Source organism: Xyrauchen texanus, chromosome 36, assembly GCF_025860055.1.
Source record: "Xyrauchen texanus isolate HMW12.3.18 chromosome 36, RBS_HiC_50CHRs, whole genome shotgun sequence".
Classification (NCBI taxonomy): Eukaryota; Metazoa; Chordata; class Actinopteri; order Cypriniformes; family Catostomidae; genus Xyrauchen; species Xyrauchen texanus.
This window is the reverse complement of record NC_068311.1, coordinates 10,780,237-10,796,081: the sequence shown is the minus strand read 5'-3', so window position 1 is coordinate 10,796,081 and position 15,845 is coordinate 10,780,237. Positions and strand designations below refer to the sequence as shown.

The window sequence follows — 15,845 nt, the reverse complement described above, 5'->3', positions numbered from 1 at the left end:
ATAACATACGTTAACAACAACAAAAACATTGTACAGTATATACTTCTTAGACAATTCACCATACAATTTTTTTTCTTCCAAAATAATAATAATATAATTATAAAAATACAAGTAATGAAGGCACTTCTGTTACATAAGTATATGCATTTAGACTTACAAATAAAAATCTTATAAATAGCTAATCATTAGATTCCTCCGTAGGAGGGAATCTATTGTAATTGATGGTTTTATTATTATTATTATTATTATTATTATTATTATTATTATTATTATTATTATTATTCTTCTTCTCCTTGAGCCCCAATAGCTCAAAAAGTCACTGGTCAAAAATTTTCTAAATTGGCACATTGATACTCCATGCCAACGGGTACCCCCAAACCAAGAATGGCCCACATTCGCCCATAGGTGGCTTACAGGCCACGCTCAAAAAACAAAATTCAAAGTGATACAATTTCCACGCCATTTGTCCAAATCATCTGAAATTTGGTGTACATGCCTCATTCCTCATGGGGAACAAAAAAGCCTCAAGAACCCATAACTTCCGCCATGATGGATTTTCCCGTGACGTTGAAAATTTGCTAAAACCTACAAAACTCTTCTTCTCCTGAACCGTAGCTCCAATTGACTTGAAATTTGGTACACATGTGTAGAATGGACATCCTTGAAAACGTTACTTAGGAAAAATGAATACGATACAAAATGGCTGAAAGGGGCGTGTTTATGTAAATGTCCAAATTTTAACAATATATACGTGTCAATAAATCAAATGTAATTTTGACTGATGGTTTTTCAAACCTAACATGCTTAAAGATGACATCACTCTGAAGTACTGTGCAAAGAATGGCCATGCCAAAATTCCCATTTTCTGGTCAAAAATGTTCTAATTTGGTAAATTAATAGTACAGGCCAACAGGAATCCACAAACCAAGAATGACCGACATACGCCACTAGGGAGCACTACAGGACAAGCCAAAATTCCCATTTTCTGGTCAAAAATGTTCTAATTCGGTACAAGAATAGTACAGGCCAACAGGAATCCACAAACCAAGAATGACCGACATTCGCCACTAGGGGGCACTACAGGACAAGCCAAAATTCCCATTTTCTGGTCAAAAATTTTCTAATTTGGTACTTTGATACTACAGGCCAACAGGAACCCACATACCAAGTGTGGCTCCACATTCGCCCTTAGGGGCGCTTACAGGCTACTCCAAAATTTCGTTTTCTGGTCAAAAACGTTCTAATTTGGTACATTGATACTGCAGGTCAACAGGAACCCTCAAACCAAGAATGGCCAACATTCGCCCTTAGGGGCACTACAGGCCATGCCGAAATTCCCATTTTCTGGTCAAAAATGTTCTAATTTGGTACATTAATAGTACAGGCCAAAAGGAATCCACAAACCAAGAATGACCGACATTCACCACTAGGTGGCGCTAGAGGCCAAGCCGAAATTCCCATTTTCTGGTCAAAAAGTTATAATTTGGTACATTGATACTACAGGCCAACAGGAACCCACAAACCAAGTATGGCCCACATTCGCCATTAGGGGGCACTACAGGCCACTCCCAAAATTTCGTTTTCTGGTCAAAAATTTTCTAATATGGTACATTGATACTACTGGCCAACAGGAACCCACAAACAAAGAATGGCCAACATTCGCCCCTAGGGGGCACTAGAGGCCATGCCGAAATTCCCATTTTATGGTCAAAAATGTTCTAATTTGGTACATTGATACTACAGGTCAACAGGAACCCTCAAACCAAGAATGGCCAACATTCACCCCTAGGGGCGCTACAGGTAATTCCCAAAAGTCCCATTTTCTGGTCAAATATTTTCTAATTATGTACATTGATACTACAGGCCAACAGGAACCCACAAACCAAGAATGACCCACATTTGCCCATAGGAGGCGCTACAGGCCACGCCCCCAAAAAATATTTTCAAAGTGATACCATTTCCACGCCATTTAACCAATTCTTTTGAATCTTGGTGTACATGCCTCATTTCTCATTGGGAACAAAAACGCCTCAAGGATCCATAAGGTATGATGGATTTTCCTGTAGACCGAAAATGTTTCGTTTAGGATTCAGACAGAAATACATGTTTTTTGGATTCATCCATTGAGAGGGTTTAACCCCAACCCTCTACTGATCAATTTGAAATGATTTGCCATTTTGAGGAGGAATCCGCATTGCTGCTTGCAGCTATATTTTAACTTGTTACAGAGGAAAGAAAACCTTACACAAAAATTTATTAATCTTCAAAAAGCTCACCAATTTTGCCCATTATTTTTAAAAACATATCTTCTTTACCTGTTTGTGTTCTTGTCATTTTTTTTCTAATAAATAATAGTACTTCAGATATGCTTTAAATGCAGGTATACTGAAATCTTAAATATCCTTTTTAATAATAAATACCTTTCCAACCAAAGTAATACTTTAATATAAAGTTTTTTGTGTATGCTGACCCCAAATTATCGTGAATGGATTCAGTGGTAATTTAATGTCAAGTGTAGCTAACCAATTCACTTTATTAGACCAAAAGGAAACAACAAAAGGGCAATACCATAATAAATGCATAATATCTCCCTCCTCCTCTGAACAAAATCTACAGGAGGAATCCAATTCAATGTTCCACCTACAAAAGTTTCTTTTTGTAGGTAATATTTTATAAAATAATTTTAACTGAAAAGGCCACATTTGTACAGATAATGATGTCTCATAAAGGGACCTAAAGATATCTCTCCATGGGATAGATATATTTAAAAATTCATTCTTGAAGCGCTGTGGCAATAAACATATTTTCTTTCTTTAATATATTTATTATATCTATATTTATTTATGTCTTTATCAATTTATGTATTTTTTTAACCGTTTATAATTTTTTTATATTCAGGAAACAGGTAATGATTAATTCCTTAACTTTTTAAAATGTTTTTTCAATTTACAGGTATTGCAGAAAGTAGCTGACTACAACAAAACATGAACATTTCCATAAAAATAATTATAAAAAAAATCCATATTCATCAGCATGAACATTTACACATTTAGCACGAAATTACTTGACTGAGAGGGGGGATGGGGTTAGGATGTGTGCAGGCTGGACTGCATCACCTGCATAAGCATCAAGGTGTGACATGTGCTAATAACTGTGCCATTGCTCTGACATTTTGTATTTATTTATTTACACTGATGAGCCAAAACTTTATGACCACCTGCCTAATATGCTGTTGGTCCTCCACGTGCCATCAAAACAGTTCTGACCCACCAAGGCATGGCCTCTACAAGACCCCTGAGGGTGTCCTGTGGTATCTGGCACCAAGCCATTAGCAGCAGATCCTTCAAGTCCTGTAAGTTGCTAGGTGGAGCTCCCATAGATCTGACTTGTTGGTCCAGCACATTCCACATATGCGCAATCGGATTGAGATCTGGGGAATTTGGAGGCCAGGGCAACAAACCATTCTTGAACAATTTGTGCAGTGTGGCAGGGTGCATTATCCTGCTGAAAGAGGCCACTGCCATGTACCATGGGCATTTTGACGCAGCAGGGTGCTATGCACTGCATGTTGTGACACATTCCTCCTGTAAACATCATTTGCTGTGACTTGTGCCACAGTAGACCTTCTATCGGTTTGGACCCGACGGGATAGCTCATTGCCCTTGTGCATCAATGAGCCTTTGGTTCCCAACACTGTCGGTAGATACTCACCACTGCTGACCGGGAGCACCCCACAAGCCTTGCCGTTTCAGAGATCCTCTGACTATCAACTGGCCATAACAATTTGGCCCTTGTCAAAGTTGCTCAGGTCTTTACTCCTGCCCCTTTCTCCTGCATTCAGGACATTGACTACAAGAACTGATTATTTGCTTACCATCTAATCTACCCTGGCCTTGACATGTGGCCTTGTTAGGAGATGATCAACATTATTTGCTTCACCTGTGAGTGTTCATAATGTTTTGGCTCATCTGTGTATATTAAAGTTAAACAATCAATACTATCTGTGGAATGTTGGCAATTACGACATAAAATAATTGGACTTAGTTTATAAAAACATCCAAAAATCACATTGAAAAAATGCACATTTGTTTAATTGATGTTAACATCCGTTTGCATTCCTAAACTACTTGAAATATTATATTTGGTATATTTACTCAAGAATCTGGAATTTAGAGGTTTTAAAAGAACAATCCACTTGTCATTCCTGTGTTTGGCATTTGAATGAATGCTTAACATAGATAAATTTGCCCCTGCAGCAAAATCCCTCTGACATACACTAAATGTCAAATGATAAATGTCTTCACTCTCAATGGGAGATCTTTGAGTTCTCCACTGAAATCAAATTAATGGTATGGCATTGAGTATTTGTTTTCCTCTGTGTTTGTTGTAGACTTGAGAGATGTGGTGTTTATCATCCAGAGCCAGAAGAATTCTTTCCATGTGCGGCAGGCAGAGAAACTCAGAAAAGACCTCCTTCTGCAGATACAAGCTCTCGAAGAGGTATAGAAAAGTCCAAATGTATGTTCACCATATTCACACATTAACTTTCATGGTTCGTGACTTTTTGACCACATGTCTTGCATGGATTTTTACATAATGTTGCAGTCTGCACTACATTGACATAATAACTTTTAGTTAAGGTAAATAATATGCAAGTAGACTTAACTTTGAATTGCTGTTTAAAAGTTGTTGTTTCTACTTAATCATTTTCATTTAAATCAGCTTATTGAACTGTGACATTTCAAGTAATGTTTAATTATGAAAACTTGAGTGTAACAAATCCCTTAGTTCCAAGGAAATAAGGAAGCGGGAGACGACGTACTTTGTTCCAATACTACAGTCTTTTATTTAACACAAAACCTTGCTTTTCACCAGAACATTCTTAAATCACACACAAACACAGCTTGAAGCTCTGCTCTCTCTCTAATCTGCTGCCGTCTCCTCCCCTTTTATCTCTGTGTCACAGCTTACTGGGAGCACAAACAGGTGTTAGCACAGGTATAAATCCTTAACCACTTAGCTTTCCAGGAACTCACTAACCCCCCCATATCAAGAGAGAAAATCGGCCAAAGCCATCTGCGCCCCCGGCTGAAGTACCAGATTCCAATGAGTGATCCGCAGTGCAGCCATTGGAGTGGTGTGTTATCCGAACAGAGGGTGAAGGCCCTCCCAAGCAGGTAGTACTAGAGGGTGAGGACTGCCCATTACATAGCCAGGCACTATTTCTCTATCGTACTGTACTTTTTCTCTCACACAGAGAGCTTCTGACTAATGTACAGCATGGGCCGCTCCTTCCCCTCCACTACCTGGGATAATACAACCCCCAACCACCTGTCCGACATGTCCATCTGTATCAGAAAAGGAGAGCAAAGTCAGGGGAATGCAAGAGTGGTCCGTCACAGAGTGCAGCTTTCACTTGTGTAAACGCTTGTTGGCATGGCTCCGTTCATTGGACCGGGTCTGGTGTAGTGGTCAACCGATATATCGCCATTCTGACTTTTTTAGTTATCGCGTCGGCTGATAAAATTTCCACTTTGTCTGATTTATTTCTTGATGACGCAGAGAATCGCCTGCTTGCATGTGAAGCTACTGAGACATGTAAACGACCAGTCACAGTTTTGTTTTGTTTTTACTTGCATCATGTTACTAAAATAATAGACCGGTGTGTAACATAGTGTCATTTAAACAGTCCGTGATTTCTTCCCGGACCACATTTTTCTTCACTTTTCTGTTCTGGTAAAAGATAGGGGTGGGAACGTACCACCACTCCTGGAGTTGTCTCAATTTGGTGTTCTATGAGGTTCGTATAACCAGGTACAAATGAAAACACATCGGAAAAACTCCTTTTACAACATGGTAACCTCATTGACTGTGAGAGGTGGTCTCCACAGGGAACTGGGGTGGTTTTATGCGTGGTTTTTTCTACATCTGGACCTAACTCCCCCCTCTCTGGGGCGACCATCGCCAAAGCCACCTTTCTCCAAGGTTTTAGGAGATTCATGTGGTAAATCTATCCGTTCGTTTTACCTCAAAATGGACTTCTTCAACTCACCATGTGACCTCAAAAAGTCCTTGTCACTTGGCCAACAATTTAGAACTCGATGTGGGTAATAAGGACCTTATCTCCCTGTGAGAATTACCGTAGCTGAGTGCCCCTGTTATACAGCCGGGACTGCCGTTCCTGGCCTGGAGCATATTCTCCTGTGTTAGTTGCCCTAATGTATGGAGTTTTTCACTTTCAACTTATTAAATTTCGTTCTTACTCTCTGAAGGTCCTACCTCCCAATTTTCCCTCAGAACATCTAGAATGCTCCGAGGCTTGTGGCGGTAATGTAATTCAAAGGGGGAAAACCCAGTGGAGGCTTGTGGGACCTCTTGTACTGCAAATAACAGGGGTTCTAGCCACTTATCCCTATTTTGCGCTTCTCCGTATACAAACTTCAGAATTATAAGGGTCCGATTAATTCGCTCGACCAGGCCATCTGTCTGAGGATGATAAACACTGGTGCGCATTGACTTAATCCCCAATAGTTCATAAAGTTCACGGAGTGTACATAAACTAGGTGCCCTGAACAGTTAGGATCGCTTTCTGGATCCCAATTTGGAAGATCATTTTGATGAGTGCCTCAACAACACTGCGCGCTGAAATGTTGCACAAGGGCACTGCTTCAGGGTATCACATTGCATAATCTACCAAGACTAATACAAAGCAATGCCCCGTTCCATACGTTCCAATTGGCTGATCAGGCCCATACCAATTCTGTCAAAGGGGACCGCGATCAACGGAAGATGGCTCAATGGCGCTTTTGGAGTGGCCAGTGGATCCACCAACTGACATTCGCAACATACAGCTTACCACCTGTGTACATTCCCGCGAATGCCCGACCAATAAAATTGGGCCATGATATGTTTCAGTGTCTTATCTTGCCCTAAGTGTCCCTCCATCTGATTATAATGAGCCGCTTGGAAGACCATTTACTGGTGGCTGTTCTGAATTAATATCTGGGTTGTGTATCTGCTTTTGATGTGTCACTCGATACAACCTGTCTTTAATAATTGAAAAGTAGGGATAGGTGAGTGCAACACCGGGCTGCAGCTTTTGAACATTAATTATTCTCACTTGGTCAAAGGCATGTCTGAGAGACTCGTCTCTTGTCTGCTCCAATGGGAAGTCCCCCATGGGAGCCCTCACCTCCCTCCAGGTTTCCCCGACGTGGAGCTGACATTGACGGCACAGGCAACGCCTCCCCAGCAAGTGCTGCACAAATCCCACACCAGATTACCCTCTTGCAGATCCGCGCACACATTCCATTTAATAATGTCTGAAATGCTGGCCAATTAATTCCCAAAATCAGGGGATGGGTGAGGTGGGGACTAGCCACCGCCTCTATGTTTTTGTCCCTGTAATAGAACAAAAACAGGCACTAAAGATTATTCGTGTATATCCCAATGCATATACCTCACCTTCAACTGGCGTGCTATACCCAAAGCCTCACCTTGAACCAAGTTTTGGTGAATCGAAGTCTGATTACAACCCGAATCCACTCGATCACACCCCCGCCTCAACATTGACTTTTCCAGTATTAACACCATTATGCTTTACAGTGTATTTAATACTTCATTTATTTAAATGATATCACTATCTAAAATTGCATTTAGAATTTTATAGTGTTCTATTTCAAGTACACTCATATATTTTAAGTAATACTGTTATAAATTCTATACATATTTTTAAGCAATCTTACATTTGCATTTCTCACTTAATTTTTCAGCACATTCATAACCTGTCCTATTGTAAATTCTCTTTTCAGAGAAGGCAAGGACAGTTCATATAGTGACGTTTTAAATAAGTAAAGTGGTGGATTTCAAAATGTTAAAAGCTTGATTGCATTGAGAGAAACTGTTGGGTTCAGCCTCAATATTTCATTCTCAATACTGATATCTTTTTATTGCTTAGCATGGAGACCATCCATGAGGGTGAAAATATAATAGTCTACCCCGCCCCTACCTCACACACACACACACACACACACACACACACACACACACACACACACACACCCCTCCAAAAAAAATAAACTTATAGTTTGCTGCTTTTGTAGATTAACTCTTTCTGTCTGCTGATTCTAAACACTGGAGTGCCAAACTGCAATAACCTCCAGTTCACTGAGCTGTCACACTCCGATCCAATCAAAACCAGATTAAGAAACCTCTCTTATCCTTCACCATATCTGCTTGCTTTCATTTTCAGGCTTCTCTTTTTCTATTTTAAGAAGCTATCATTTTTTAGAGGATGTACACTACATTTTCTACACCTTTTCCTCATTAATTATGACTGAATTATATTGCAGTAAACAAGTTCATTTTATCTTTCCAATGCTATTAATTTTCTTTTATCAGATTAGTTGCAGAGTAGGAGGAATTTCTGATCACTAATTTAGTAAAAGGAATGTAATACTGTGTAGTTAATTACAGTTCCATCACAGTAATTGCATGGTAACAATGATCAAGTGTGTAATATTACATAGAACCCATACATCCATCAATCCATCCATTCATCTATTGCCACTTGTCCTATATATTTGCGTGTAGTGCTGTAGCCTATCCCAGCTGTCTCTGGCCGAAGGCAGGGAAAGACCCTGGACAGGTGGCCAGTCCATCACAGGGCTAACACACACAGACATACACATTCACGCTCTCACTCACACCTATGTGTAATGTAGAGTGAACCTGGGACCTTCTTGCTGTGATGTGTCAGTGCTACTCACTAAGCCACTGTGCCGCCTATCACATAGAACCTTAACCCTTGTGCGTCAATAAAAAAGATACTCAGATGTTCTTAGAGGACAAAAATGTCCACGTCAAAAAACAGCCATAATAATATTATATATTAATATTATCTTCCACTTTCAATTAGTACATTTTTTTTTACCAAAATCAGTCCTGATCATAACTACCAAATATTCATTCATTTTCAGGATTTTAACCTTTTAAATGCTAGGTTGTTTATATAATGGCGCTGTTGTTGTTTTTTAAAAATAAAAAAAACACATACAAAATGAATTATTTACCATATACTAAATGCTAAGGGAAATGGTTATCATTATTATTATTATTAGTATTATTTTTAGATTTTCACAGTCTGGGATATGTCAGTGATTAGCAACAACATCGGTTTTGATGCATTATTATTTTTTGTTCAGTGTCAGATTTAAAAAACAAACCTCACACTCAGGACCTTAGAGGGCAAAAATGTCAGTGTCAAAAAACTGCCATGAAAATATTATATATTAATATTATTTTCCACTTTCACTGACTTTTTTAACCAATGTCAGTCCTGACCATAACTACCAAATATTTTCTGGATTTTAACCCTTTAAATGCTAGTTTGTTTACATAATGCTACTGTTGTTTTTCACACACAAATTTGTCAATACACATACAAAACACACACTGACATCACTACCAACACACCCACACAATTTTAGCTGCATCGTTTATTCAATTTGCCTGCAGTGCTCTATAATACACCAAACAGAAAATAGGGAAAAAAGCACGTATTTGCGCCATAGGCTAAACATGAGTAAAAATGGCACCATCTGGTGGAAAATATAAAAAATAATAATTTTGAAGCCAGGGCTCTGGAATGACAGCATTTATGGATAATTCTGATGATCACAAAAAAATCATTTTGAATTATCCCTCCTTTTCTTTAAAAAAGGATAAATCTGGGTTACAGTGAGGCACTTAAAATGGAAGTGAATGGGGCCAATTTTTGGATGGTTTAGAAACCGAAATGTGAAGCATTTAATTTGATAAAGATCTTAAATGAATTCTTCTGTTAAAGCTTGTGTTATTTGAGCTGTAAAGTTAAGTTGACGTCTTTGAGGAAAACTACTCTTCTAGGTAAATGAGCTGCTAGTTATTTGTCACCGATGTTATGTCATCATGGCATCAAAGTTGTCAAATTGGATATAACTTTACACAGATTTTTAGTGATTTTAACAAGCATATTGTATGCATCTTGTGGCTATACTTTTGAAACACAGTATTTTAATGTTTAAAGATTAACCCCATTCACTTCCATTGTAAGTGTCTCACTAACTCAGATTTTTGCTGTTGTTGTTGTTGTTGTTGTTGTTGTTGTTGTTGTTGTTTTAAAGGAGGAACAAGTCGAAATACACTTTTGAAGTAATCAGCATTATCAGGGTACCCATGCATCCTGGAAAACCTGGAATTTTGCAATGCAGTTTTCCAGTCATGTAAAATTTGAAAATACCTAAATACCCTAGAAATGAATTATTTGTTCTGGAAAATAGTTTAGTATAATAGAACTGTTTGACTGTGTTGCTAACAGTTTTTTACATGCACAAAAACAAGGTAGTGATCAGGACTCGAAATAGAAGACAAATTTGTACCGTATTGTCACTGCCGTTGGCTGCGCATTGTTAAACAATGTCAACGGTTAACTGTCACGAACAAATCCCTGTCACATACTTTTTCTGCTCATCTGCTGTCCTCTCTACTTTTCTCTGGCAAACAGTTTAAGTATTGATATAGAACATGATAAGTTTGTTTTGTTCGAACTTTGCTGTTGTGTTAACCACAAAAGAATTTTAGTTATAAACTTTAGACAACGTCGGACTACTCATTTGAGTGGTGATTCGGGATCACACCTCGGGATGTGAATTATTTTTCAATAATTCAACAATCGGAGTCTGCTTATACTGCAGTTACTACATGTGGTATACAGAAAACACGAACAGAATCCCGGAATCTACACATAAAAATGCATTAGCTCTAAAACTCAGAATGTCATGGAATATGACATTTTGACGAAAAATGAATGTTTGAATGCACAATTAATCAAATAAAAATTATGATATGTCTTAGTATGATAATTAAACTGCAAAAGTATGTGATTAAATAAAATAAATAAATAATCTGTAAATGATGCACACTTCATAATGAATGTGTGAGTGAAGCCATATTTTGCTTAAATATTACACTTGTTGGGCACATAAAATGTTCGGGAAAATTGTGCCTTGAAAAGATTGGGAACCCTGATTATGCTACAAATGCAGTCGATTGAGATTAGCTCATATTAAACCCCAAATATTCCTTTTAAAGATCAAGTGTGTGAATTATTTATTTAATTTTATGTCATGCTATTTTTGACATCCTTTGATCATTTTAAAATCAATAATCATCAAACCAACAGCATTCCCTAATTATGATTCTTTGGAGGTGTCAAATATGTTCTGTTTTCAAGTGCAAAGTTCATACAGATCTCCTCATTCAGAGCCAGTGACTATTCTGTCAGTCAAAACAAATGTCTGAAGCATCAGGATACTTGACAGCCTTTTGTCAGTGGCAAGGACACAAAAACAATGATGCATGATGTAACCGAATTCCATACGACTTTGAAACTCAGATAAATAAATAATGTGCTTGAACTTTTGATAAGAAACCTTTGTAAATTCAAAACACATTTGGACACATAAGTTACACATCTACGAATGCTTTTCTTGCAAAATGGTTTGTGTCAGTAGGTGATTAAACAATAGATGTACTGTTCAAAATTCAGATAATTATTTTTTTTTTTGTTGCATTCTCTGATGTTTAAATTTGTGTAAAAATGACTATAGTTTATGTGATGAACTGCATCTGTGGTTTCTCTGCTAGGACAACTTAAGGGGAGTTGACTTTGTACATCAAGTAAAAAAAACTGGTTGGTTACAAGTGAACTTATTTCAGAGAATAGATTTTTTATTAATAATTTGTTAGTAGATGTCACTTGCTTTGATATTTGTTGTTTAAAGTGTCCCAATTTACGTTCTATTTTGGCCTCTGTATAAGTTAAAGGATCAAGTTTAGCTCAATCGATCGAATTTGTGGCATTACCATTCACATTGATATAGACTTGAAATAAACAAAATGCTACATTACAGTGAGGCACTTACAATGGAATTGAATAGGGCCAATCCTTAAATGTTAAAAAACTCACTGTATCAAAAGTATTGCCACAAGACATGTACAGTATGTGTGTTAAGATACTTTTAGCTTGATAAAATTGCTTATTATCCATTTCTGTGTAAAGTTATGTTTAATATTTCAACTTTGTTGCCATGACATAACCCTTAAATGATCGTAAAAAATTACGATTTACACATAAGCTCAAATAATACTCAAGTTTTAACAGAAGAATGAATGTAGTTGCTTTTACAAAATTATATTTGCTTCATATATCCGCTTTTTAACCCTCCAAAAATTGCCACCATTCACCTCTATATTTGCTTTTTCATAAGAAAAGGATGAACGGGTCAAATATATATTTTTTTATTAATCAACATTATGCCACATATGCTGTTAATTGATCTTAACTTGTATTGAACCTGCAATATCCCTTTAAGAGATAAGATACAACTTTATCACTCCCTGAAAGCCTCACTCTGCTAGCAAACCACTGGAGGAAAATCTCTCATAACTTGTGCATGAGGTCTCCCTCTGATTTTCTCAATGCTTAATGTGCATTTCCACAAGATGTCAGCACTAGTCTGAGAAATGAGGCAATAGCCTTGTATTCCCCATGCATAATTGCTCTCCATAGAGCAATTTTATTCTCTCTAGCTGGATTTGGACGTCTAACAGCTCTATGCTATAAAAAAAAAAATACCCATATTTCACCACCTTAACACTACTCTGTCAGCCCCTGAACCCAGTCAACTCCTGGATTGTCAGTTTAAAGTTCAATTTAAATTTATCACACTTTGTGACCATTGACACAGATGCCCTTTGACACAGAACCTATCTGACCATATAGTGCTCAAGAACATTGGTAAAGCATATTACCAGTGACTGTGCTGTAAAGGTTATGGGTATTTGTTCCACCACTGGAGAGCCAAAGAAGCAAACAGTGGGTGCACACAACATCGAGCAAATTCAAGAAACTCCAGACGTGCAGAGTGAGTTGACAAAGTTACTGAGATATTCATCCATCCACTCTAAGTCCCAGAGAGGGCACAGAAGTGTATAAACTCAGTTTGGCTGCAACTGGTGCCATAGTAACATTGGCTGAAGCTATGGAGTAAGTTTGGGGCAGGACTATACGTTTACCCGACCAATGGAAGATGAGGGGAGTGTTTAGTAAACCTTTTTTAAAACTGATTATTTTTGAAATTCTGTTTGTGGTGCAGAAATGACCCAATTCACCTTTAAAGGTAATGTGTATAATGTTTTTGATTATTATGTTTTTGATTTCACAATACTTTCTGCTAACCCAGCTTTATGGGCCAATGACATGGTACAAATTGTTTGTCCAGATTTATTCAATAATACATGAAAAATGTGATTTACACAAATCATTACTTGAATACACCTCTACTATATGATGAACATGTTTTCAGTTTCTGAGTTCAAAAGTAATTTAGATATTTTCTAAGTAAAAAAAAAAAAAAACTTTTAAGAAGCAAAAAAGCTTTTAAAAATAGTTTTGAGTGTTCTTTTTTTATTATTTCTTAAAACAAATTCAGAAGAATTTTGTTTTTGAATGTTATTAATATATTTTTTTTTCAGCAAAACTTTTGTCCACCAAACCAAAGTCAGGTGTTGTAGCCAACATGCATGTAGCCATTTTGTTGTCGTGACAAAACAAAGGGCCCCTTTACACACTTGTGACTGTGTGTGAAGATAAAAGATTAGTTCACACAAAAATGGAAATTCAGTCATTATTTACTGTGTTGTTAAAACCCTATATGACTTAATTTCTTTCTTTTTCTTAACACAAAGGGAGAAATTGTGAAAAAACAGCATGCTCAGTGATGATCTCCTTTGTGCGTTCATGATAGGGCATGAGAGCAGGAGTTCACGCAGCCCCCTCGCGACAATGTCAAGCGAAAACTTGTTTATCTATAAACAGTTCCTTATCTGAGGAATGAGTTTTTGTCCTAATCAGCAGTGATGAGCGACTGTACTGATCGCTTGTTTTCTATTTTTGTCATCGCACGGGTAGCTCTGTCCACTGTAAACTGCCCAAAAATTTTCAAGTAAAATAAGGCTGGGCATTGAAATGCATTAATTCTCCAAACTCTTCAGATATGTTTAATAAGTTCTGTTCTCTATTTTTTTGTGCAGCTGTGTTGTGTACTTTTGTCTCTATTGCTTTGGTGGACCTGTATTTAGATAAGAAAATTTGTTTTCGCTTGAATGCCCCAATGTCGCAATAGGGCTGCATAAACTCTTGCTCTCGTGCCCTGTCATGAACGCGCACAGGAGATCAATGGTCAGTGAACATTTTCACTAAATAATACATTCGATTTTGTTTCTCACCAAACCTTATCGTAACAATAATTGAATTTTCATTTTTGTGTGAACTACCCTTTAAAAAAAACAGCAGGTGGGTGTGTCTTTAAGACCCAACCTATACAATCTATAGGGGGTCCAGTAGAACTGATGCAAAATCTTAAATTGCATCAGACGGACCCTTGCATCTCTAGATGCAGACTTCATGCTTTTTAGGATCCTAGCCAACACTCCTTCCTCCTAAACCAGGTCTAAATAATTATGATATAATCTCTTGAGAGAAGACAAAGCTCCATCCCCCAGACACTGAATTAACAGGGAGTAATACACAGATGCTTCATGACCTTTTCCAAAAGCAGTAATCACCTCTCCCAGAGTATCTGCTGCTTTAGGGGGGTGTGCACTACTCTCAAAAATAGTACAGAGCAGGTGGCGCAGCTGTAAATACCTAAGGGGAATCTTATAATGTCCAACCAAATTATCAAAAGATCTCAACACTCCACTCTCAAATAGGTCACTGAGTGTAGGAACCCCCCTCCCAATCCACTCTGACCAACAGAGAGGGGACTTATTAATTTGTAATTTTGGGTTCAGCCATATGCTCGAGGCTACATTTAAATAAATGTCCGAATTAAACACTCTAGACACTTTTGTCCATACCGCGTGCAAATGCGAGATAACGGGTGTGACTTCACCTCTCCAGTTAGGCAAATGCGAGATAACGGGGTGTGACTTCACCTCTCCAGTTAGTTTTATTGAAAGGCTTTGTAAAGGCAAATAGGTGCAAGGACTTCCTGTTCAAGACGAAACCAGGGAGGGGCTCTCTCAGGTGGAATCGACCAATGAGCCAAATGTCTGAGACCGAATGCATAATAATAAAACAACATCTTGGGTAGGCCTAGCCCAACTTTGTCAATCGGCCTATGTAACTTATTGAAATGTAACCTGGGATACTTACCATTCCAAATAAAGGACTTCACTATGCTATCAAATTGTTTGAAACAGGAGAGGGGGACATTTACTGGGAGAGATTGTAACAGGTTGTTGAATTTTAATACAATTCATTTTAATAACATTAACCTTCCCAATCATAGATAAATGAAATTAAGCCCTCTTGCTCACATTGCTCGAAAACCTTTTTATTAAAGGGTCAAAATTAACTGTGACTAAATCAAATAAATTTTCTGGGAATAAAATTCCCAAATACTTAAATGTTTGGGCCATTGAAAGGTACCTGGCTGAAAAGCCGTTATTGGGTGGTACGCAGTCAGAGCCAATGCTTCGGATTTAGTCCAATTAACTCTGTATCGTGAAAATTTAGAAAAGTAATTGATAATTCTGTGGGGTCGGAGACGAATAATAAAATATCATCTGCGTAAAGTAAAAGCTTATGCACCACACCTCCCACCGTCACCCATGGAAAATCATCCTCATTTCTTATCGTGGCTGCTAAAGGTTCCAGGTCAAGACAGAACAATAATGAGGAAAGAGGGCAACCCTGTCGAGTGCCCTATTCAGAGTAAAATAATCTGAAATTAATCAAT

General features: G+C 37.8%; 1 protein-coding gene across 1 annotated transcript in view; it reads left to right on the top strand.

Moving 5' to 3' along the window:
• Positions 1-15,845, top strand: part of b3glcta (beta 3-glucosyltransferase a) — a 106,222-nt gene that overhangs the window by 52,832 nt on the left and 37,545 nt on the right. The window contains exon 4 of the mRNA XM_052107451.1: positions 4,391-4,500. Within this exon, the coding sequence (XP_051963411.1) occupies positions 4,391-4,500 (110 nt within the window). The remainder of the gene's footprint in view (positions 1-4,390; positions 4,501-15,845) is intronic.